General features: G+C 44.4%; 1 protein-coding gene across 4 annotated transcripts in view; it reads left to right on the top strand.

Annotated features, from left to right (window-relative positions):
* The window catches only part of LOC141235834 (uncharacterized), a 36,146-nt gene that overhangs the window by 4,096 nt on the left and 7,353 nt on the right, over window positions 1-24,697 (top strand). The window contains exons 2-7 of one of the 4 annotated variants that reach the window (XM_073668185.1): window positions 1,513-1,572; window positions 22,196-22,345; window positions 22,475-22,654; window positions 22,738-22,861; window positions 22,941-23,038; window positions 23,235-23,325. In XM_073668185.1, coding sequence (XP_073524286.1) covers window positions 22,268-22,345; window positions 22,475-22,654; window positions 22,738-22,861; window positions 22,941-23,038; window positions 23,235-23,325 — 571 coding nt within the window. In that variant the 5' untranslated portion in view covers window positions 1,513-1,572; window positions 22,196-22,267. Of the gene's footprint in view, window positions 1-1,512; window positions 4,989-22,195; window positions 22,346-22,474; window positions 22,655-22,737; window positions 22,862-22,940; window positions 23,039-23,234; window positions 23,326-24,697 lie in introns of all 4 variants that reach the window. The other 3 variants (XM_073668184.1, XM_073668183.1, XM_073668186.1) reach the window with 3 other exon arrangements.

Raw genomic sequence — 24,697 nt, 5'->3', positions numbered from 1 at the left:
TTTGTTCTTGGAGAGAGCAGATTTTCTCTATTTTGTTTTAAAGCAAACTGGTGCGCCCTTCTCAAAACCCAATCAGGGTATCCCCTTCGTTTAGACCTCTCTCTCATTTCCTTAGCCTGCTGTATAAATTCACCATCAGTCGAACAATTCCTTCTCAGCCTGATGTATTGGCCTTTTGGTATTCCCTTCGTCAGAGGGAGAGGATAGTGGCTCTCCCACCGAAGAAGGGAATTTGTAGCTGTTGGTTTCCAAAAAATTTTGGTATGTATACCCCCCTCCTCTTATTTTGCAATCTGGTACTTTTCTTCAACTACCTATCCCTACCAGGTCATGGACACACTTGTCCATGGATTTTATTACTGACCTCCCGGTTTCTGCAGGTAAAACAGTGGTCTTTGTGGTTGTAGATAGGTTCAGTAAAATGGTTCACTTCATCCCATTACCTGCACTTCCAAATGCTAAGACACTTGCTCGGGTGTTTATAAATGAGATTGTGAAGCTTCATGGGGTTCTCTCCGATGTGGTATCAGATAGGGGGACCCAGTTTGTTTCCAAGTTCTGGAAAGCATTCTGTTCTCGACTGGGGGGTGCAGCTGTTTTTTTCCTCTGCCTTCCACCCCATGACCGAGCGCGTCAGAGTTTGTAGACCTACCTCAGGTGTTTTGTCGCCAAAAATCAGGAGGATTGGGCATCCTACTTACTGATGTCAGAATTTGCAATTAATAATCATCTTCAAGTATCCACTGGCAGGTCACTGTTCTTTGGTGCATACGGTTACCATCCACAGTTTGGCACCTTTAGTGGGGGAGGAACTTCAGGAGTTCCTGAGGAGGAACGGTTTTCTTCGTAGCTCTTCTTTATGTGGCGGGGGGTGCTGAGTAGTTTAAAGATCATGGGAGACAGGTATAAACTCATGGCTGACAAAAAACGCTTGCCAGGTCCGAACCTGAATGTGATTAACTTTGTGTGGTTGTCTACCAGGAATGTTAAGTTGAAAGTCCCTTCCTGGAAGCTGGGACCTAGGTTCATTGGTCCCTATAAATTAACTGCCGTCATTAACCCAGTCTTGAGCTTCCTCAGTAAGAATTTTGAAGATTGTTCGTGGCTGGGTCTTCCAGCATGACAATGACCCTAAGCACACAGCCAGGGCAACTAAGGAGTGGCTCCGTAAGAAGCATTTCAAGGTCCTGGTGTGGCCTAGCCAGTCTCCAGACCTGAACCCAAGAGAAAATCTTTGGAGGGAGCTGAAATTCAATGTTGCCCAACAACAGCCCCGAAACCTGAATGATCTGGAGAAGATCTGTATGGAGGAGGGGGCCAAAATCCCTGCGCAGTGTGTGCAAACCTGGTCAAGAACTACAGGAAACGTCTGACCTCTGTAACTGTAACAAAGGTTTCTGGACCAAATATTAAGTTCTGTTTTTCTATTGTATCAAATACTTATTTCATGCAATAAAATGAAAATCAATTATGTACAAATCCTACAATATGATTTTCTGTTTTTTTTTCCAGATACTGCCTCTCACAGTTGAAGTGAACATGCGGTAAAAATTACAGACCTCTCCATTCTTTGTAGGTGGGAAAATTTTCAAAATCGGCATTGTATCAAATACTTATTTTCCCTACTGTATGTATGTGTCTGTGTATATATACATATATGAGTACCATACCCTTTCCTTTATACCTTGATACATATCTGGTCCTATTTAATGTATCAGTGTATTTTTATATATATTTCTATATCTATATAAGGGCAAACTAGGGCTTCTAAGAGACACTCACTGAGCCCCATTCTTGGGGCAGATTCTAATGAACCCGGGACTAATGAGATATTTACCTCTCAATAGTTGGATAGGCAGGGGCGAATCATCCATAGTGGGAGCCCACGTGACCGCTATGGTGCCCTTGAATTGATGGTGATGGCATTGAATAGAATAGTGAATCAGGGAGTCGAAAGCTTCCCGATCCACCATTCAGCCTTCGCCTGTGAGTCTAAGACTCCGTGCACTGCAGGCACAATGGCGTCACTACATCCCACCTGTAGTATGGAGTCTCAGTACTATAGGCTTCATATTACAGTTGGTTGAGTAGTTTGTGTTTTTTTTTAAATGTCAGGAATTGTGGGGGCATCATATTAAGTGAAGGGTTGTGGGGGCCGACATCTGTGGGGGCCATCATACTGTGTGGGAGCCCTCATACTGAGCTACATGGGCGCACAGGAGAACAATTTCCTAGTGATGAGTGAGATAGGGATAAGTAAGTGAGAAATACAGACCTTTGGTCTATGTGGTTGCAGACTTGAATTGATATGGTATATATCAATAAGGTCAACAATTATACCTCCCGAATAAATATATTTGGCACACAAACACAGGCTATATGAGCTCGGTTTAAAGCAAGATAAGATGCAAATCCACTAAAATAAATTAATTTTTATTTCAATAATTTAAAAACTTAGTAAAAAACAGGTGCCTTCAAATGTCATCAATAAAACACTCCACACTGGCTCAAATTACATGCAACAATAGTTATTTAGCAACACATGCCTATAAGATCTAAAATATCAATATTGCACTTCTTCCCTAGATATAACGTGCTGTAAATAATTTAGTGCCAATCCCCCCAAATCAAAATATAAAGTGCAAGTGCATGAAAGATCGATTCCTCTCCCTATATATGGAGAAGATTGATTATATTTGTAAATATAAATGCAATGTGCAATTATGAAGGATATGAAATACGGCAACAAAAATCAGCACTAAATAAAGTTATAATGGAGAACTATGTGTATAGGATTATATTATTCATATTTGAGAAGATTGACTATATTGGTAGATATAGATGCAAGTGCAATTTTCATATATGTATATGAAAAGCAGCAACAAGAATCAGCATTCACTGAAACTATTAGTGGAAAGCTATGTGCACAGAGTTGTATTATTCATAGGCATGAAATCCAAGTGCAGTACTTACATGTAGAGTGTTAGTGGCAGTGTACAGCCGATGGAGGTTTAGAGAAATCTGCCCCGACGACGCCGTTTCGCCATATGCTTCTTCTTGGTAAAATAACCCATACACAGCCTGGAGGTGTGTTTGGGGTCATTGTCCTGTTGAAAAATAAATGATGGTCCAACTAAACGCAAACCGGATGGAATAGCACGCCGCTGCAAGATGCTGTGGTAGCCATGCTGGTTCAGTATGCCTTCAATTTTGAATAAATCCCCAACAGTGTCACCAGAAAAGCACCCCCACACCATCACACCTCCTCCTCCATGCTTCACGGTGGGAACCAGGCATGTAGAGTCCATCCGTTCACCTTTTCTGCGTCGCACAAAGACACGGTGGTTGGAACCAAAGATCTCAAATTTGGACTCATCAGACCAAAGCACAGATTTCCACTGGTCTAATGTCCATTCCTTGTGTTTTTTAGCCCAAACAAGTCTCTTCTGCTTGTTGCCTGTCCTTAGCAGAGGTTTCCTAGCTGCTATTTTACCATGAAGGCCTACTGCGCAAAGTCTCCTCTTAACAGTTGTTGAAGAGATGAGTCTGCTACTAGAACTGTGTGGCATTGACCTGGTCTCTAATCTGAGCTGCTGTTAACCTGCGATTTCTGAGGCTGGTGACTCGAATAAACTTATCCTCAGAAGCAGAGGTGACTCTTGGTCTTCCTTTCCTGGGGCGGTCCTCATGTGAGCCAGTTTCTTTGTAGCGCTTGATGGTTTTTGCAACTGCACTTGGGGACACTTTCAAAGTTTTCCCAATTTTTCGGACTGACTGACCTTCATTTCTTAAAGTAATAATGGCCACTCATTTTTCTTTACTTAGCTGCTTTTTTCTTGCCATAATACAAATTCTAACAGTCTATTCTGTAGGACTATCAGCTGTGTATCCACCAGACTTCTGCACAACACAACTGATGGTCCCAACCCCATTTATAAGGCAAGAAATCCCACTTATTAAACCTGACAGGGCACACCTGTGAAGTGAAAACCATTTCCGGTGACTACCTCTTGAACCTCATCAAGAGAATGCCAAGAGTGTGCAAAGCAGTCATCAAAGCAAAAGGTGTCTACTTTGAAGAACCTAGAATATAAGACATATTTTCAGTTGTTTCACACTTTTTTGTTAAGTATATAATTCCACATGTGTTAATTCATAGTTTTGATGCCTTCAGTGTGAATGTACAATTTTCATGCTCATGAAAATACAGAAAAATCTATAAATGAGAAGGTGTGTCCAAACTTTTGGTCTGTACTATATATATATATATATATATATATATATATATATATATATGAAATATACATTGAAGGAAATAAGTATTTGATCCCTTGCTGTTTTTGAAAGTTTTCTCATTGACAAAGACATGAACAATCTATAATTTTAAGTGCAGATTAGTTTTAACATTGAGAGATCGAATATCCCAAAAAATCAAGAAAATCACATAGTATAAATTAGATAAATTTATTTGCCTTTTGCAGTGAGAAATAAGTATTTAGTCCTGTCAGAAAAATATTAAGAATTCCCTCCCCCCCAGACCCCTCTTCTTCTCCTCCTCCCCTATAGTATTTGTCAGGAGAGAAGAGCTGCCATCTGTCTGTATGCAAATTATCACCACAGCAGAAGTGGCTTGGACAGATGCTGGCACAAAGAAAGGTGCTACAACCCCAATTACCATGTGAGTGTGTTTTCCTCTGACACAGACCTCCGACAATTTACATCTAGCTGAGGAGGACACAGCTCGTTAACTAAGACAATTCCCCACCTGCAAACTGCAGGATTATCGGAGCCAAAATAAAATATGGAATAACTAAAGTTCCATTTATTCCGATGATAATGGGGCCCATATTATTAGTGACAGGGTCAGCCAAGCAACAATATGCTTATTTTCCCGGAGCTGTGAGCCCTTCCGGGGAGAAAAATGGACTGCAGCTATACCGTGTGTGGTCTCCCCTCCAGCTATATTGAATCATCTCTGCGATCTTATAGTAAGTTTCTTCTTTAATACTTATTATTTTGTGTAACTGCATATGTATTGTATTGCCCCTTGTGTAAAGTCTTTGTACATTTTTCATAAACACTGCCTCAATTTTGGATTAAATATAAAATTTAATAAAATAGGAGGTGGGGGAGATATGGCAATGATGGAGGAGTGCCGGGGAGATATGGCAATGATGAAGGAGGTGGGGGGAGATATGGCAATGAAGATGGCAATATGAAAATGATGGAGAAGGTGGGAGAGAGCAATGATGAAGGAGGTGGGGGAGAGAAATGATGGAGATGGGAGAGAGCAATGATGGAGGAGGTGGGGGGAGAGCAATGATGGGAAATTATTTGGATGCTATTTGCTGTTAATATCTGGTCTGGTCAGGGTGTGGTGGTATTTCTCCCTTGTATGTGGTATTATTCAGTCACTATGTGGTGGTAATATGTGGTCTTGTCACGGGTGTCACTGTATTTCTGCCTTGTATGTAGTATTATTCGGTCACTATGTGGTGGTAATATGTGGTCTGGTAATGTGTGGCAGTATTTCTCCTTTGTATGTGGTACTATTGCTGTTGGTATAGTGGGTTGTGTTGGGTATGGCGGTCATTTGTTCTTTCTGATATTAATTAGAAGATTCTTTATTTGCACTAGTGATTAAATACTTGGAACAAGATGCACTTACAGGGGTTCTCCGGGGAAAACAAGTAATCACCTCTCCACAGGATAAGTGATAAAGTATTGATTGGTTGGGGTCTGAATACTGGAACCTGCACCAATTGGTAGAATGTGGAGTTTTTATACCCATTAGACTGGAGCTCATGTGCGACTTGACCACTGATCCATTCATTCCCTCAGTTGCTGTTCTTGTTTTCATCTGGAAGCCCCAAAATGAATGTATGAGGCTGCGGTCAGACTTCCCACCTGCTGCTGCATTTTAAAATGGGGATAAGTGTCCTGACAGGGATAAAACTTCCCCATTCTTCCGATAGGTGCGTTTTCCAATGTTCGGACCCAAACAATCAATAAGTTATCACATATCTTGTGAAGCCCATGGATCGGTGATAACTTGCTGTAACCAAAGAACCCCTTTAATGCAAACTACCTTATTTGTACATCCTAGTTATAGTGGTGCACAGTAGATGCAGGAGCCGCCTGCAATTTACAGTCGACGCTCCACTATAACAGAGATAACGGCTAACAGGTATTTGCATATAGCTGTAGAGTGGGCCCCGAGGATCAATTCCCCCTGTGGGCCCCAGACACCCCAGTCCAACACTGGCTGTCTTACATAGTCACCTGTATAAAAGACTCCTGTCCATAGACTCAATTAATCAGACAGACTAACCTCTCCAATATAAGCAAGAACAAAGAGCTTTCTAAGGATGTCAGGGAGAAGATCATAGACCTGCACAAAGCTGGAATGTTCTACAAAACCATAAGTAACATGCTGGGTGAGAAGGAGACAACTGTTGGTGCAATAGTAACAAAATGGAAGAAATGCAAAATGACTGTCAATCGACATCGATCTGGGGCACCATTTAAAATCTCACCTCGTGGGTTATCCTTGATCATGAGGAAGGTGAGAGATCAGCCTAAAACTACATGGAGGAAACTTGTTAATGATCTCAAAGCAGTAAGAACTACAGTCACCAAGAAAACCATTGGTAACACATTGCGCCTTAATGGTTTAAAATCCTGCAGTGCCCGCAAGGTCCCCCTGCTCAGGAAGGCACATGGGCAGGCCCATCTGAAGTTTGCCAATGAACACCTGGATGATTCTGTGAGATATTGGGAGAAGGTGCTGTAGTCAGATGAGACTAAAATTGAGCTCTTTGGCATTAACTCAACTCGCCATGTTTGGAGGAAGAGAAATGCTGCCTATGACCAAAGAACACCATCCCCACTGTCAAGCATAGAGGTAGAAACATTATGTTTTGGCAGTGTTTCTCTGCTAAGGGCACAGGACTACTTCACCGCATCAATGGGGGAATGGATGGAGCCATGTACCGTAAAATCCTGAGTGACAACCTCCTTCCCTCCACCAAGACATTAAAAATGGATCGTGGCTGGTTCTTCCAGCAAGACAATGACCCAAAACATACAGCCAAGGCAAGAAAGGAGTTGCTCAAAAAGAAGCACAGTAAGGTCGTGGAGTGGCCTAGCCAGTCTCCAGACCTTAATCCCTTAGAAAACTTATGGAGGGAGTTGAAGCTCTGAGTTGCCAAGCGACAGCAATCAAAATCTGAATGATTTAGAGATGATCTGCAAAGAGGAGTGGACCAAAATTCCCCCTGACATGTGCGCAACCCTCATTATCAAGTACAAGAAACGTCTGACCGCTGTACTGCCAACAAGGGTTTTGCCACCAAGTATTAAGTGGTGTTTGCCAGAGGGATCAAATACTTATTTCTCTCTGCAAAATGCAAATATATTTATCAAATTTATACAATGTGATTTTCTTGATTTTTTTTTTTTTTAGATATTCTATCTCTCAATGTTACACTTAATCTACCCTTAAAATTATAGACTGTCCATGTCTTTGTCAGTGGGCAAACTTACAAAAACAGCATGGGATCAAATAATTATTTCCTTCACGGTTTATATATATACAGTCATATGAAAAAGTTTGGGCACCCCTATTAATCTTAAGCTTAATGTTTTATAAAAATTGGTGTTTTTGCAACAGCTATTTCAGTTTGATATATGTAATAACTGTTGGACACAGTAATGTTTCTGCCTTGAAATGAGGTTTATTGTGCTAACAGAAAATGTGCAATCTGCATTCAAACAAAATTTGACCGGTGCATAAGTATGGGCACCCTTATCATTTTCTTGTTTTAAATACTCCTGCCTACTTTTTACTGACTTACTAAAGCACTTTTTTTGGTTTTGTAACCTCATTGAGCTTTGAACTTTATAGCCAGGTGTATGCAATCATGACAAAAGCTACTTAAAGTGGCCACTTGCAAGTTGTTCTCCTGTTTGAATCTCCTCTGAAGAGTGGCATCATGGGCTCCTCAAAACAACTGTCAAATGATCTGAAAACAAAGATTATTCAACATAGTTGTTCAGGGGAAGGATACAAAAAGCTGTCTCAGAGATTTAACCTGTCAGTTTCCACTGTGAGGAACATAGTAAGGAAATGGAAGAACATAGGGACAGTTCTTGTTAAGGCCAGAAGTGTCAGGACAAGAAAAACATCAGAAAGGCAGAGAAGAAGAATGGTGAGATCAGTCAAGGACAATCCTCAGACCACCTCCAGAGAGCTGCAGCATCAACTTGCTGCAGATGGTGTCACTGTGCATCAGTCAACTATACAACGCACTTTGCACAAGGAGAAGCTGTATGGGAGAGTGATGCGAAAGAAGCCGTTTCTGCAAGTACGCACAAACAGAGTCGGCTGAGGTATGCAAAAGCACATTTGAAGAAGCCTATTTCTTTTTGGAAGAAGGTCCTGTGGACTGATGAAACCAAGATTGAGTTGTTTGGTCATACAAAAAGGCATTATGCATGGTGGCAAAAAAACACAGCATTCCAAGAAAAACACTTGCTACCCACAGTAAAATTTGGTGGAGGTTCCATCATGCTTTGGGGCTGTGTGGTCAATGCCGGCACTGGAAATCTTGTTAAAGTTGAGGGACGCATGGATTCCACTCAGTATCAGCAGATTCTTGGCAATAGTGTTCAAGAATCAGTGATAAAGTTGAAGTTACGCAGTGGATGGATCTTTCAGCAAGACAATGATCCAAAACACCGCTCCAAATCTACTCAGGCATTCATGCAGAGGAACAATTACAATGTTCTGGAATGGCCATCCCAGTCCCCAGACCTGAATATCATTGAACATCTGTGGGATCATTTGAAGAGGCTGTCCATGCTCGGCGACCATCAAACTTAACTGAACTGGAATTGTTTTGTAAAGAGGAATGGTCAAAAATACCTTCATCCAGGATCCAGGAACTCATTAAAAGCTACAGGAAGCGACTAGAGGCTGTTATTTTTGCAAAAGGAGGATCTACTAAATATTAATGTCACTTTTCTGGTGAGGTGCCCATACTTATGCACCTGTCAAATTTTGTTTGAATGCAGATTGCACATTTTCTGTTAGTACAATAAACCTCATTTCAAGGCAGAAACATTACTGTATCCAACAGTTATTACATATATCAAACTGAAATAGCTGTTGCAAAAACACCAATTTTTATGAAACATTAAGCTTAAGATTAATAGGGGTGCCCAAACTTTTTCATATGACTGTATATATATATATATATATATATATATATATATATATATATATATATATATATATATATATATATATATATATATATATATATATATATATATATATATATATTTTTTTTTTTTCCCTTCGGGTGGGGGGGCTCAATTTCAGCTATTGCTATGTCACTGTGTGTAGTATCGGCGTGTCTGTTCCCTGACAGGCAGAGACGCCGTCCCTCTTACCGCCGCGTTCCCTGCCCGGCATCCTCCGGTGCTCCTACTGCTGCGGCTGCCTGCAGGCGCAGCTGTCCAGGTACTGTGCTTAGGGCGCATGCTTCCTCCCTCATAAAGAGGCAGCGCATTCCGTCCTAAGGAGTCCCCGGTTAATGGCCGGAGGACCTCCCGTATATAAGGCACCTCCTCCAAAATGGAGGTGCCCGAGCAAAGTTGTAGCACTGTGTACTTACCTCTGCTTCAGCCCTCAGGTTCCGCTGCCTGCCTGACTACCAGTCCTGCCCGGCAGCCTGACTACCAGTCCTGCTCGCCAGCCTGACTACCAGTCCTGCTCGCCAGCCTGACTACCAGTCCTGCCCGCCAGCCTGACTACCAGTCCTGCCCGCCAGCCTGACTACCAGTCCTGCCCGCCAGCCTGACTACCAGTCCTGCCCGCCAGCCTGACTACTCTCCAGCCCGTCAGTCTGTCTTCCGTTCAGTCCGCCAGTCTGTCTATGGGCTCTGCCCGCCTGCTTACCTGGAAGCACCTGCCTGTTACCTGCCATGCCTACCAGCCAGCCTACCTAGAGGCTCCTGCCTGTTACCATCCGTGCCTACCAGCCAGCCTACCCTAGAGGCTCCTGCTTGTTATCTGCCGTGCCTGCCAACCCGCTTGCTTACCTGGAAGCACCTGCCTGTTTCTTGCCGTGCCTACCAGCCAGCCTACCTGGAGGCTCCTGCTTGTTACCTGCCGTGCATACCTGGAGGCTCCTGCTTGTTACCTGCCGTGCCTACCTGGAGGCCCCTGCTTGTTACCTGCCGTGCCTACCTGGAGGCCCCTGCTTGTTACCTGCCGAGTCTGCCAGTCAGTCTACCCGGATCACCCACCAGCCTGCCTGCTGTGCCCATCTGCTATACCAGTCAGTCCCTGCCTTCTGACCCGTGGGAGTCACCTGCTCTCATACAAAGTCTGGCCCAGAGTAGCACCTGGTCCCTCTGCTCGGTCCTTCTCTGGTCACGGAGTCGATTGAGCCGCCATACGACCTTGTTTGCTCCAAGTTGATACCTAGTTACGCCCCTCTGGTCCCTCCTTGCACCGCAGCACAGAGGTTCCACCACCCGGATCCGTAACACTGTGATTTCTATCTACGTCACTGTGTAGAGGATGTGTAAAGGAAAACAGAGTATAAGAAGGTTATTATGGACGTGACTTAACGAACATTGTGCAGTGAGTCTGGTTTCCCTAGTGACTAGAGATGAGCGTTGTTCGACTCGAACTGTTCGCCAATCTCAAATTCGAGCTGTTTTGGGCGGTGTTCGAGCCGTTCGGCGAACACGAACGATTTGAGAAAAATTCGGCTGTTCGAGGTTATGTTCGATAACTGTTCGTGCACCAATATCATAACTGGATTTTTTTCTCAGTAATGATGAAAATTAATGTTAATACACAGTTTGAGTGTATAGCGGGGTGGGGGGAGGGGCAGGGGATGGATCTCTGCAGGAATAATGAAGATCTCCATTTTTTTTTCTCTTTCCCGCATTTACAGTGGGGAGGTGCAATCTGTCAGCCTATCAGCAGCGCACAAACGGAGCGAAGTGCTTTTTTTCACACAAGCAAGGGCATGTGTCATTGGCAGTGTATGTCACATGTCCTTGCCCTATAAGACCAAGCCATTTTCCCCGTCGCCACCATTTTCTCACTGCTACAGCTGCGTGTTAGACGGCACCGCTGTTGCTGTGTGCACTATACCTTGTTAATTTCAAGCCAATTTTCGCACAAATCTACAGATAGCTTGGGAGTAGGGAATAGTTGTGATTGCAGTCCTTTTAAGGACTAGGTTACAGCATTTCCTACGACTTTTATCAGGCAGGTCTGTGCTCTTAAATAGATAGATTGTGGGAGTAAAGACTAATTGTAATTGCAGTCCTTTTCAGGACTAAGTTACATCAGTTCCTATCAGTTTTTGCCAGGCAGGTCTGTGCCAGTGCTGTGCAAGTTTTTTTCACAGCATTTGGCTGAATCTAGCAAAGCTAATCCTTTTTGGCCTATTGCAGAGTGTGTTAGTCAGTGGAGTAGCCTATCTGTGTTGCAAGATATACCACCTGTGTATAGAATACCAATTTTTTTACTGCACCTAGTGAAGTAAAATCTTTTGGGCATAGCATCATTCTATTAGTCCATCTATACTGACCTCCATCAGGTTGCAAATTGAATATAATTTTTTTCTGCATCTAGCTCTGAAAAAATATTTGGGCTTCTAGCAGTGTGTGGGACTTGTTCTATTAGTCCATCTATACTGACCTCCATCACGTTGCAAATTCAAAGTAATTTTTTGTCTGCATCTAGCTCTGAAAAAATATTTGGCCTTCTAGCAGTGTGTGGGACTTTCTCTATTAGTCCATCTATACTGACCTCCATCAGGTTGCAAATTAAAAATAATTTTTATCTGCATCTACCTCTGAAAAAATATATGGGCTTCTAGCTGTGTGTGGGACTTGTTCTATTAGTCCATCTATACTGACCTCCATCAGGTTGCAAACTGAATATAATTTTTTTCTGCATCTAGCTCTGAAAAAATATTTGGCCTTCTAGCAGTGTGTGGTACTTTCTCTATTAGTCCATCTATACTGACCTCCATCAGGTTGCAAATTAAAAATAATTTTTATCTGCATCTACCTCTGAAAAAATATTTGGGCTTCTAGCTGTGTGTGGGACTTGTTCTATTAGTCCATCTATACTGACCTCCATCAGGTTGCAAATTAAAAATAATTTTTATCTGCATCTACCACTGAAAAAATATTTGGGCTTCTAGCAGTGTGTGGGACTTTCTCTATTAGTCCATCTATACTGACCTCCATCAGGTTGCAAACTGAATATAATTTTTTTCTGCATCTAGCTCTGAAAAAATATTTGGCCTTCTAGCAGTGTGTGGGACTTGTTCTATTAGTCCACCTATACTGACCTCCATCAGGTTGCAAATTCAAAATATTTTTTTGTCTGCATCTAGCTCTGAAAAAATATTTGGCCTTCTAGCAGTGTGTGGGACTTTCTCTATTAGTCCATCTATACTGACCTCCATCAGGTTGCAAATTGAATATAATTTTTTTCTGCATCTAGCTCTGAAAAATTATTTGGGCTTCTAGCAGTGTGTGGGACTTGTTCTATTAGTCCATCTATACTGACCTCCATCAGGTTGCAAACTGAATATAATTTTTTTCTGCATCAAGCTCTGAAAAAATATTTGGCCTTCTAGCAGTGTGTGGGACTTGTTCTATTAGTCCATCTATACTGACCTCCATCACGTTGCAAATTAAAAATAATTTTTTGTCTGCATCTAGCTCTGAAAAAATATTTGGCCTTCTAGCAGTGTGTGGGACTTTCTCTATTAGTCCATCTATACTGACCTCCATCAGGTTGCAAATTAAAAATAATTTTTATCTGCATCTACCTCTGAAAAAATATTTGGCCTTCTAGCAGTGTGTGGGACTTGTTCTATTAGTCCATCTATACTGACCTCCATCAGGTTGCAAATTGAATATAATTTTTTTCTGCATCTAACCCAGCCAATAGTTTTGGCCTAATACCACAGTTTGGCCACTCAGCTCTGCTCGGATCCCATCCATTGTTTTTTTGTGCAAACAACTCCAGAGTTGTGAATTAGTTAACCACCTAAATGAGTGGAAAAAGGCCTGCGGCTGGTGGAAAGGGGAATAGGCGTGTTGGGAAGGGGAAAAAAGGTTGTGTCCGTGGGGTAGGTGTTAAAGCAACAGTAACATCTGCAGAAGAAAGACCATCTTCCAGCCAAACTAAAATGTCTACTTCTTTTAGCGGACAATGTGATAAGATCCCTTTCTTAAGGCCACGCCAATCGCTACAAATTCCAGATGAGGCACAAAAACAGCAGGTGCTTCAACGGATATCAAGTGCTCCTTTAAGTGGGCTCTCCTCCACATCAACTTCAACATCACAAATACTCCAGTCCTCAAAGGTGTCACCCCAATCGCACTTGCTTCCTCACAACTCCCAAATCTCCAGCTGCCCGTCTGAGTATGAGGTAGAACAGATGGTTGAGTCTGCAGAGCTGTTTACTCATACTATAGCCTGGGAATCAGAGGTCGACTCCAGCGCTTCTGTGAATCCAGACGAGGAAATGATCTGCACTGATGCCCAGAATCTTTATGAGTCGGATCCAGGACCAGACGCTGAAGGTTCTGACCATAATGTAGACCCTCATTCCCAAACTGTAAGTCCTGTTGGTGGAGACAATGAGGAAGACGATGATGAGACTCAAATACCTGATTGGAGCGACAACTTTAGTTTTTTGTCAGGGCAGGAACAGGTTGGCTCTGAGGACGACGGGTGTGATAACGCACAGGGTGATGATGATGAGGTTGGAGATCCCACTTACTGTCAACCCACAGTCAGCCAAGAGATGAGGTCAGCAGAGGAGGTGGAGGAGGATGCTAGTGACGACGAGGTCAGGTTGCGCCTTCCTGGACAGAGACGTAGCACTGGAAGCACGTCATCAACTGCATCCTCAAACACAACTCTGCCTCTCACCACAAGTCGTGGTGGCTCTTCAGGTCGCATGGGTGCTAAGCCTTGCATAGCCTGGGCATTTTTTCAGATCGATAAAGATGACCCAACTCGTGTTATCTGTAACATTTGTCAGCAAAAGCTAAGTAGAGGCCAAAAAATACATAGTTTGAGTACTTCATGCATGAACCGGCACATGGACATGAAGCATAAGTTGCAGTGGGAAGCTCACTGTGCTACAATGCGGGCTAGCCGGCCGGGCCACCCAAAGTCTGCCATATCTTGTGCATCCGCGGCCTCTTCATCCTCTGTGACTGGGGGGACAGCAGTCACACCTGTTTTGGGGCACAGACCTGCCACCTCTTTACCCGCAACAGCCAGCGTGATTGGCAGGTCATCATTTTCTTTGGAAGTGGTAACACCAGCTGGTGTTCAGCGCTGTCCGACATCGATAGCACCACCTTTGGATCAAGGCAACCTAACATGTCCGCCTGCATCTTCCTCACAGACCGGCAGTTTGCACTGTCCAAGTCTTGCCGTCCCCACGAGTTGTGCGTCAATCCTCTTTATGTCAAAGTTCCTCCACTGCTTCTGCCTCCTCAACCTCCTCTCGGTCCTCCACCTGCACACAAAGCTTGTCTGGTCATGCCACAAGCTTTCTAACTGCGCAGGAGGGATCCTGTACACCTCCTTACTATGCTGGCAGTAGGGCTCAACGTCATCAGGCGGTTTTTACTTTGAAATGTCTGGGAAATGTGAGTCACACAGCTGAGGAGTTGTGGTCAGCTCTGGAGAACCAATTTCATGAATGGTTGTCTCCACTGGACCTGAAACCAGGGAAGGCCGTGTGCGACAATGTTGCAAACCTGGGTGCGGCCCTTCGCCGGGGCAATGTCACACACGTGCCTTGTATGGCTCACGTGTTGAACCTGGTTGTCCAGCAATTTTTAGCCCACTATCCCGGACTAGATGGCCTTCTGCAGAGGGCACGGTCGCTGTGTGCTCACTTCCGCTGTTCGCATCCCGCAGCTCAGCGACTTACATCTCTACAGAAGTTGTTGGGCCTGCCACTTCACCGGCTAAAATGCGATGTGCCTACCCGGTGGAATTCAACTCTGCACTTGTTGCAGCGACTGTGGCAGCACCGACAAGCCCTGGTGCAATACGTTCTGACGTATAGCCTGGGACAACGAGATCCAGAGGTGGGGCAAATCACGCTGGAGGAGTGGTCTCAGATCAGGGACCTATGCACCCTTCTGCACAGTTTTAAAATGGCGACGAAGATGTTTAGTGCTGACGATGCCATTATCAGCATGACTATTCCGGTGATTTACATGCTGGAGCGCATGTTAAACAGAATTCGGAGTCAGGTGGTGGCACAAGAGGAGGTGGAGAAAGTAGAGGAGGAGGAGTTGTATGCGGAAGGGCTAACATCTGCAAGGTCCAGACGGTCGGCAGCACCAAGGCGGCAGGCATGTGAGAGTGGGGGAGATGGTTTTACCAGGGCGCATGGTAGCAGCCAAACTAGTGAGGAAGGTGCAGGAGCCCAGGAAGAAGTGGAGGACGAACTGATGCAAGACTCATCAGATGAGGGAGACCTTGATCACATTTCTGTTGTGCGAGGTTGGGGGGAGAGGACAGAGGAAGGAAGCATGATTGTTACCTTGCCACCAACACAACAGGGACTTGGTGCTCCTGGATGCGCAACACACATGAGTGCCTTCTTGCTGCACTACCTGCAACATGACCCTCGAATTGTGAGAATTAGAAATAATCCTGACTACTGGGTTGCCACACTGTTAGATCCCCGGTACAAAAGTAAATTTGCAGAAATTATTCCTGCCTTAGAAAGGGATGCACGCATGCAGGAGTATCAGCAGAGACTGTTGCAGAATCTTACATGTGCTTTTCCACAAAATACCAGTGGTGCACGTAGTGAATCTCACAGTTCCAACGTGCCAACCATGGGACCGTCAAGTGTTCAGCACTCAAACCGTAACAGAACCACAGTATCTGCTGGTAACATCAATTTTGCGGAATCATTCCACCACTTTTTTAGCCCACCCTTTGCAAGGCCACAGGAGACAAGAAGTCTGACACATAGTCAACGCCTAGAGACGATGGTACAGGAGTATCTCCAAGTAAACATTGAAGCCATGACTGTGTCACTGGACCCTTGTTCTTTTTGGGCTTCCAATCTGGATAAATGGCTGGAGCTAGCCACTTACGCCTTGGAGATCTTGTCATGCCCCGCAGCCAGCGTTCTGTCTGAACGTGTGTTCAGCGCTGCTGGTGGTGTGCTGACAGATAAGCGCACGCGGCTCTCCACTGATAATGTAGACAGACTCACGTTCATAAAGATGAACAAATCATGGATCCGAAATGACTTTTCTACCCCTGTGTCATCCTGGGGAGAGTAAAAGCTTGATGATTGGTTAAAATCACCTCACCAACCGTTTTAAGCTTTCAAATTACTAATCATGTTTATCTGTATCTTGGCTGGAAAATAATTTGGGCTTTGTAGCAGTGTGCAGCACTGATTCTATTAGGCCATCTATACTAAACTCCACCAGATTTAAAATTAATAATAATTTTTAGCTGCATCTAGCCCGGAAAATTATTTTGGGGCTCCGAGATGCGCAAGACACATAAGTGCCTTCTTGCTGCACTACCTGCAACATGACCCTCATATTGTCAGAATTCGAAGTAATCATGACTACTGGGTTGCCACACTCTTAGATCCCCCAAACTTTTCGATCAACCTTTTCATTTTAATAAAGACCAAAAAAATTGTCATTTTTGAAATTATAAGCATTAGCAGGTTATTAGAAACTGAAATCAGACAGTTTTCAACTCAAAACTTTATTCTAGGTGATGTTACATTTGCACATAGGACCCCTTGTTCGAAAGGAGCTTCTGAACTCTCTCGTCCATTGAATTTGTCAGGTTTTGGATGGTTTCTGCTTCAATTGTTTTGCATGAGGACAGAATACCCTCCCTGAGCTGTTGCTTAGATGTGAACTGCCTCCCGCCATCATAGACACTCCTTTTGATGATGCTCCAGAGGTTCTGAATGGGGTAGAGGTCAGGGGAGCATGGGGGTCACACCATAAGTTTGTCCCCTTTTATGCCCATATCAGCCAGAGATGCAGATGTGTTATGTGCAGCATGAGACGGTGCATTATCATGCATGAAAATGATCTTGCTGTGGAATACACGGTTCTTCTTCTTGAACCATGGCAGGAAGTGCTGTTTGAGAAACTCCACATACATTATGGAGTTCATCTTTACCCCTTCAGGGATCCTAAAGGGGCCGACAATCTCTCTCCCCATGATTCCAGCCCAAAACTTTACTCCACCTCCTCCTTGTTGGCGCTGTAGCCGTGTTTGCGTGGGGTGTCCATCAACCAGCCATCCTCCACTCCATCCATCTGGACCATCGAGCGCTGCACGGCACTCATCCGTGAACAAAACAGTTTTGAAATCAGTCGGGGGACGTTGGAGGCACCAGCAGCTTCAAAAACTTGTCTGCTGCTATGACAAGGCTTTTTTGCCGCTGCTCTTTTAACCTGACGTAATTGCCTGTAGAAAAGAGTCCTCAATTTGCCCTTATCAGCACGCACACGTGTGTACTGTGAATCAGCTACATACTTCTTGATTGCCAAGACACTTCATCCTGATCATCGCACAATGTTGATTGTAGTCATGCCTTGACCTAAACACTCCACAATTTGTTGCTTCTCAGCAGCCGACACATCCTTTTTCTTTCCCATTTTGGCAGAAAATGTTGGCTGCTTAATAATGTGAGACAGCCTTCTTAAGTAGTCTTGCCTTTCATTGGACACACCTGCCAAACTAATTAGCACAGGTGTCTGCAATTGCTTACAGTGATATAAAGAGCCCTGACACACATCACCATCAATGAGTTTAACTGACAAACAAACAAATTCTTCCCTTATGACTCCTAAACACTTTTTGCATAATAATTTGGAACACAGTGTACATGTGCTTTTCCACAAAACACCAGTGGTTCACGTAGTGAATCTTACAATTCTAACTTGCCAACCGTGGTCTGTATGGAGTTGTTCAATAAAGGGCCCAAAATTAAGATAACATAGATGGGAGAGGTCTCTATGAATAGGAATTCCTAAGTATTTGATACCCTGTGAGGGCCAGGCAAAGGGAAAGTTGGACTGGATGGAATCCTGTATGGATTTGGGGAGGGAGACATCGAGGGCCTCAGACTTCGCTGCATTGATTTTAAAATTTGACCATGTAACAAAGTGATCTATTTCAGCCATAACAGCATGGATGGATATATGTGATTGAGTGATATATACTAGGACATCATCAGCAAATAGAGAGCACTTGTACTCGGTGCCTCCCACCTCAATCCACCTAATATTGGGGTTATGGTGAATTGATGAGAGCAGGTGCTCCGTCACTAGGATGTATAAGAGAGGGGACAGAGGACATCCCTGCCTTGTCCCATTGGTGATTGTGAAAGGTGATGAAAATGTTCTGATGCACCCCCTGGGCCTTGGGATACCCGGAGCCGGACCCTTTTTGGTGGATGCTGGTGGTTGTAGTCTTCGTGGCGGCGACCCGGTTCCGTGGCTCAGGGCGGTCAAACCAGTGGCGGAACTATTTATGTGGTTTTGATGTTTAAATGTCCGACTACACCACCCATGGATTGCGGTCAGAGTGAACCGCCGCTGCAGGGCAGACCGCTGAGGCTGGTGTTGTGGGTGCAGCAGAGCGTAGCATAACTCCCCACGGGAGGAGTATAGCCTCAGGGCAGTGTATGCGGAGGATGGGGGTGATGGTGCAGGGCAGCAGCAGTAACGACACGGAGTCAGTGATGCAGTCCAGGGCCTTTACTCACAGTTCTTATTATCTAGACCACGTCTGCAGGTAACGGCTGCCCACGTCGTACTGTGCTCACCAGGTGAGGGGCTCAGACAACTCCCAGATAACTTTGGAGCGCTTCACAGGACCCCCTTTGTGTGTCCTTTGTCTGGCCTTTCTTACCAACCCTTCTGTCCGGCTGCCTCGGGCCTCCTCTTGGTAAACTTGGCGCCAGTTTCCCTGACCCTATGTGGTGCCTTCCTAGCGGGTGTAGCGAGGGGCTGCGCCACATAAAATGTCACAGCCTCCGGTTTCTAGTTGAGGGTCCTTTCCTGCCTCCACTAGTTTCGGGGACCGGTCTCCCCCTTTGGCCTGACCCCTCCACGCAGGTGGATTCGGGCGTGCGGTGGCGACTCGCCCGTCCGCACCCCTGGGATCCCTTCGTTCCTCGTTCCTGGAGCCTTCTCCGCTCCTCTTCCTTCCTTCTCCCTCTTCCAGGCCTGGGCCTCTGTTTCTAGGCCCGCCTCCGGAGCAGAGCTCATGCAGAGCCCCTGCTCCCTGCCACTTCTGCTCAGACTTCTCTGCACTGAACTAAGATGGTGCCCACCTTTTATACTCCCTTCTCAATGCACCCAGGAACTGCTTCCTCCCTGCTCCTGCACTACAGGGTTCCCCTTCCTCAGTGTTCCCTTCCCCCACTCCAGCCAGGGACAGGGACTGTCGTGCCCATCTCAGGGGCATATTGGTCGCCCTGCCCCACGGCAATGTGGTGTAATGCATGCAGGTGTTGGGTCCTGATCCACACTCCATCCTTACCTGAGAGTGAGATATCACACCTCTGGGTGAGGTGCAATACCTCTGTAGCAACCGAGCCCTCAGGGTGCTACAGTTCCATTCATCTTCAGCCTAGGTGACGTATTGCGATACAGGGCCGTGATTTTGGCTATAAAAGGGTCCCCTAGACCCCTACCCCAAGCTTTTTAAGAGAATCATATATGGCGTGCCAGGAGACTCTATGGAATGCTTTCTCAGCATCCAACGAGAGTATCTAATTACAAATTTTTAACTGCATCTAGCCCAGGAAATACTTTGTGCCTAGTAGCAGTGTCTGCTAGTCAGCGGATTATCCCGGCTGTTAAGCAAGCTACACCACCTGTAGTTTGGACACTTAATTTTTTCAAAGGAAATGCTTCGGGACCACGGGATACTCAGTGAAGAGCATCAGGAGGCACCCCAAGGCATAGGGGCTGGGACTGGCAGTAGGATGCCTTGTGGTGGACAGCCGAGCTCGATCCTTATAAAAGCTTTTTAACTGCAGCAGCTTTAGTGGACGCTACTGGAGCGGAATTACGCGGATGCTGGCATGAGACTTGCCCTCCAATAGATCCTTGTAAATGGATTTAAAGTGTATTCATTCAAATTAGAGAGACAATTTAAATTAAAAAGCTTAGACCTGCCTCCACCACAGGGAGGCTCGCTCGACCCACCAGCGGACAGGCACCAGTATTGGGAGAGGGGGGCTGGCCGTCAGGGTTCACCGCGGCTCTGGCACAAATCCGGCGACACGGAGGTGGCACGGGCAGGGGCGGACTGAACGTGTCGGCTTCTCACTTTTTGGATTTTAGAAGGGCATGACATGCCTATATCTGTGTCTCCCCCTCCTTTTACTCCTCCACCTCTTTTCTTTTCGCATGACTATATGTACTTGTCACTTTTCCATGTGTTAGTTGTGTCTTCTGAGCAGTTTGTCAGCTTTTGGACACCTTTGAAGGTGTTTTCTATGTGTTTCTATGTGTTTCTATGTGTTTTTGTTTGCCTGCCATTGGTTTTAACGGTGTTCGAAGGTGTTCGACAAACAGTTCAACGAACAGTTCGGCGAACACACGGGTGTTCGACGAACCGAACTCGAACACTACGGGGGTGGCTCAACACTACTAGTGACAGGTATTTCTTATTGCTAAAACTGAGATTTTTTCAGGTTAAATATTTTTTTAAACAACTCTCCTCAGTGCGATCATACACCATACAAGCCTCTGATTGCTCAGGTGATGCACTGTACTACTGTGGTGCCGTGTATTATCTCTGCCAGTCAGTGTAATACTAACGGCCCCATACACATGAGATAAGTGTTGGCTGAACGGTCATTTGGCAGATGGCTATCTCTCCAGACTCCCCCATACTCAAATATTACAGCTTTCCTGTGGTCTGTATGAGAGAGTCGACTCCTCTAGCGGACGATTATCTACAGGAAAAACAAATGGATTAGCCTCTGAAATTCAGGATGACAGATCCTTCTCTGCTCTGACATCATTTGTCGGGAGGCCCCCAAATACTTTATATAGTCAATCAAACCCCCTGAATCAGTGTTTTCATGCAACTTTAGTCTAATGTGTATGGGAGCGTTAAAATGTAACTTATTGGGTGCTGCCTCTGGCCCGGCCAAATAGACTTTCATACATTGCAGGCCCAGACACCATTAATAGACATTTAGGTATCAAAGTAACTAGGCAGCCCCATACTATCAAATACTTGGGGGAGGAGGGACATACGGCCGAACTCTGTCACACCTTCTTAGATGCCATATTTGCTTTTGACAGCAGCAAGTGGTTCAACCTCCAGGGTTTTGTTGCAGCCGCACCTGTGATATCCCTGCGGTGTACATCTATGTTCTGGTGCCCAAAAGAGTTGTTTTTTTTAAAAAACAAATTAACTTGTTAAAAAATAACAAAATGTGTCTTGTGCTTTTTCATGTTTTTTTCTTTTTACAAGAATTGTTGGTGCCAATTTTCTTTTGAAACATTTTAATCTCTGCTTTTTTTCTTGTAATATTGGAAAGCCTAAAGCCAAAAATAAACTCCATAAAACATTGTACATGGAGGCCTTGGTATCAAATAATTTCTGTCTGCGATGTTTGTGCAAACAAAAATGCTTTTATAAAAGCCTCAACCTTCTGTGTGTGAATCAGGCATGAGATCTAACGTGATAGAAGATTACACTCCGGGGAAGACGGGAAACATTCATACAGACTGCTAGTGGTGATGATGTAGTCAGTGACAGACTCTGGCCAAATATGTTTCTAGAACAGTAGTAGAAGATTAAGATATCATCCTCATCATGAAGTAGTTTTTTGTCATGTCACGTGTAATGAATATCTCCTGCAGTATTGCTAATGCTGATTCCAATGTTGGTAAAGGAGATGAGAATTAGCGTCATGGAAGATGAGTCTATGAGAAATGTATTCAGCTGGAGACTCTGAGGAAGAAAGAAGAAAACTAAACACTGTAAAATAATAAATCTCCTCATATGTTTCCCCTTATTATCTCCAGTAATTGTATTATTACACAGGATTTTTATGATGTTACATCTGCTCATCTTCTCATTCAGATCCCTACAATATTGGATCCTCTCAGTGAAGATCTTCTATATAAGAGAATTTTCCTAATTGATCCATAAAAGATGGATCTGGACAGAGATAAGATGGCGGAGAGGATATTACACCTCACCCTAGAGATCCTCTTCCGGCTTACTGGAGAGGTGAGAGATTCTGATGACGTCACATTACATCATTCTTATCTATGGGAATAACAGATGGACAGAACTGGAGAGGTGAGGACTCTGGAAATGTCTGTAGTGAGATTTATTAATGTGTCTCTCCATAACCAGGATTACACAGTAATGAAGAAGACCTCTAGTGAGCGCTGTCAGGACCCTGCGTCTGAGGGATGGGGAAGACCCAAGAGCCTAATCACGGGGTCTCCACCTTTTCCAGTGATGCATGAAGACATCAATGACCAGAAGATCCTAGAACTCGCCTATAAGATGATTGAGCTGCTGACTGGAGAGGTGACACTGCTGGGAATGCTGGGACATTATACAGTAACGTTATGGAGGGATCGAGGGGATGACGGTATCATTGTATGTGTCAGGTTCCTATAAGGTGTCAGGATGTCGCTGTCTATTTCTCCATGGAGGAGTGGGAGTATTTAGAAGGACACAAAGATCTGTACAAAGACATCATGATGGAGGTTCCCCAGCCCCTCACATCACCAGGTAATAGGACTAAATACACACGGCCTATAATTATCTGTATGTAAAGAATGAATTCAGTCCCAATATGTGTTTCCTCCAGATCTATCCAGTAAGAGGACAACACCAGAGAGATGTCCCCGTCCTCTTCTTCCACAGGACTGTAAACAAGAAGATCCAAATGTTCCTCAGGATCATCAGGTAGATGGAGAGAAGATGTCCTGAGATCTCCCCTATGATGTGTAGACGGCTGTGAAGGTCTTGTGCTCAGTCTTGTTTTATCCACCATTAATATGTTTTATACTTGTGTAATGAGAACGTTGGAGATGGCAGGATTAGAGCTGATCATAGATGTGACTTCTCCATCTGTCTGTGACTTTTATAATATTTGTTTCAGGGTGAAGATCTGACCAATATTAATACTACGGAGACATATGTGGGGGGTGATGAGCGGTGTAAGGAGGAGATTCCTACATATGACTCCCCAGGTGAGTAGTAACCACTAAATGCAAAGAAGTCACAGATTCTTCTCAGTCACCGGCTGTGGCTGCTTTATCGGTGGTGTTGTCCGGCCATATCACATTCGTGTGATCACCATTTTGCCTCTAGACCACAACCTTCTTCTCCACCCAAAACTGTTCAAATGAATTTGGGCATTGAACACCCCTTTTCTAGAGAACTTGCAACCTGGGGATCCACCTACCCCCTGGGATTAGTAGACGCTGACCGTTACCTCCCCACATCTGTAAACTACAAAGCCAAATGACAGCGTACGTAGAAAGTGCTGACAAGTGAGAAAATCACTTGAAGAAAAATATTCTGATGGGCCTGTAAGAGAAAGTAGAGGGTGATGATGCTGTTGGCTTCCTAGGACCCTGATATCTTATTGGATGAATCTACCTTCTCTCCCTTCTGTGCTGCTGAATGTGCTCATATGGTCCCTACAAGACCAGGTCCAGTCTTTCTGGCCAAACTTCACTTTTATGATTGCAAATATTAAATGTGCAGTGAGGGCCAAGTGTGAATTTCTGTACAATAACAACGGAGTTTCCCTTTATCCTGACTTTTTAATTTCTTTTAAAACTGAATAACTTCAAGCAGGATTGGGATAAACTACATAAATAACATTACACCTGTGCCATGATATCTCTCTAAGCTGTGCGTGGCTGATGGCTGTAATATACATCTATTCACGCCTGCAGGAGATGTGGTGGCATGGCTCGAGCCCTGGTTTCATGGATTCACTCCGCGTCATAAATTCCATTACATTTTCAATCCTAAGGAATTAAGATTCCTGCACAATCTCTCCTGAAATGGGGGCACTAATACTTTCTCTACTCTTCTGGTCAGGACTCATCATACCTCCAATGGTCCACCATAAATGAGCACAACTCCAGTTTAGTGTTGGATTTCTCCATTCATACATACATTGGTGTTGGGAATGTAACATATATTTTTATTGTTGTATATTTTTTTACATGTTCATTCTGTATGATAGTTTATTTGGGGTTGGATCGGCTGGCCTCACCTATGTGAGTCTTTAACTACCTAGTAGTTACAGTTACAGACTAAAGGTTTTTTTTACTGAAGAAGACTGTTCAGCTTGATCATTTCAGTCGGTGTTATTATCTGTAGTCACAGTTTTGCCCATTACCCTTTATTCTTCCTTACGGATCTTGACTTACACAGATACTCCTAGGCTTGGGCCATAGTGTTACTTGCTGTTCTGTGGAGTGAGATGGGAAGAAGAATAGTCAGGTAGCCGGGTCACAACCAGGAGGGCAGAGAAAGTACAAAATCAGAATACGCAAAAATAGTCAGTAAACGGGCCGAGGTCACAACAGGAACCAAATACACAAG

The sequence above is a fragment of the Phyllobates terribilis genome, unplaced genomic scaffold (assembly GCF_046119375.1).
Source record: "Phyllobates terribilis strain yellow unplaced genomic scaffold, ASM4611937v1 Scaffold_691__1_contigs__length_813055, whole genome shotgun sequence".
Classification (NCBI taxonomy): domain Eukaryota; kingdom Metazoa; phylum Chordata; class Amphibia; order Anura; family Dendrobatidae; genus Phyllobates; species Phyllobates terribilis.
Note: the sequence above shows the minus strand (reverse complement) of the source record. Positions and strands in the feature narration are given on the sequence as shown.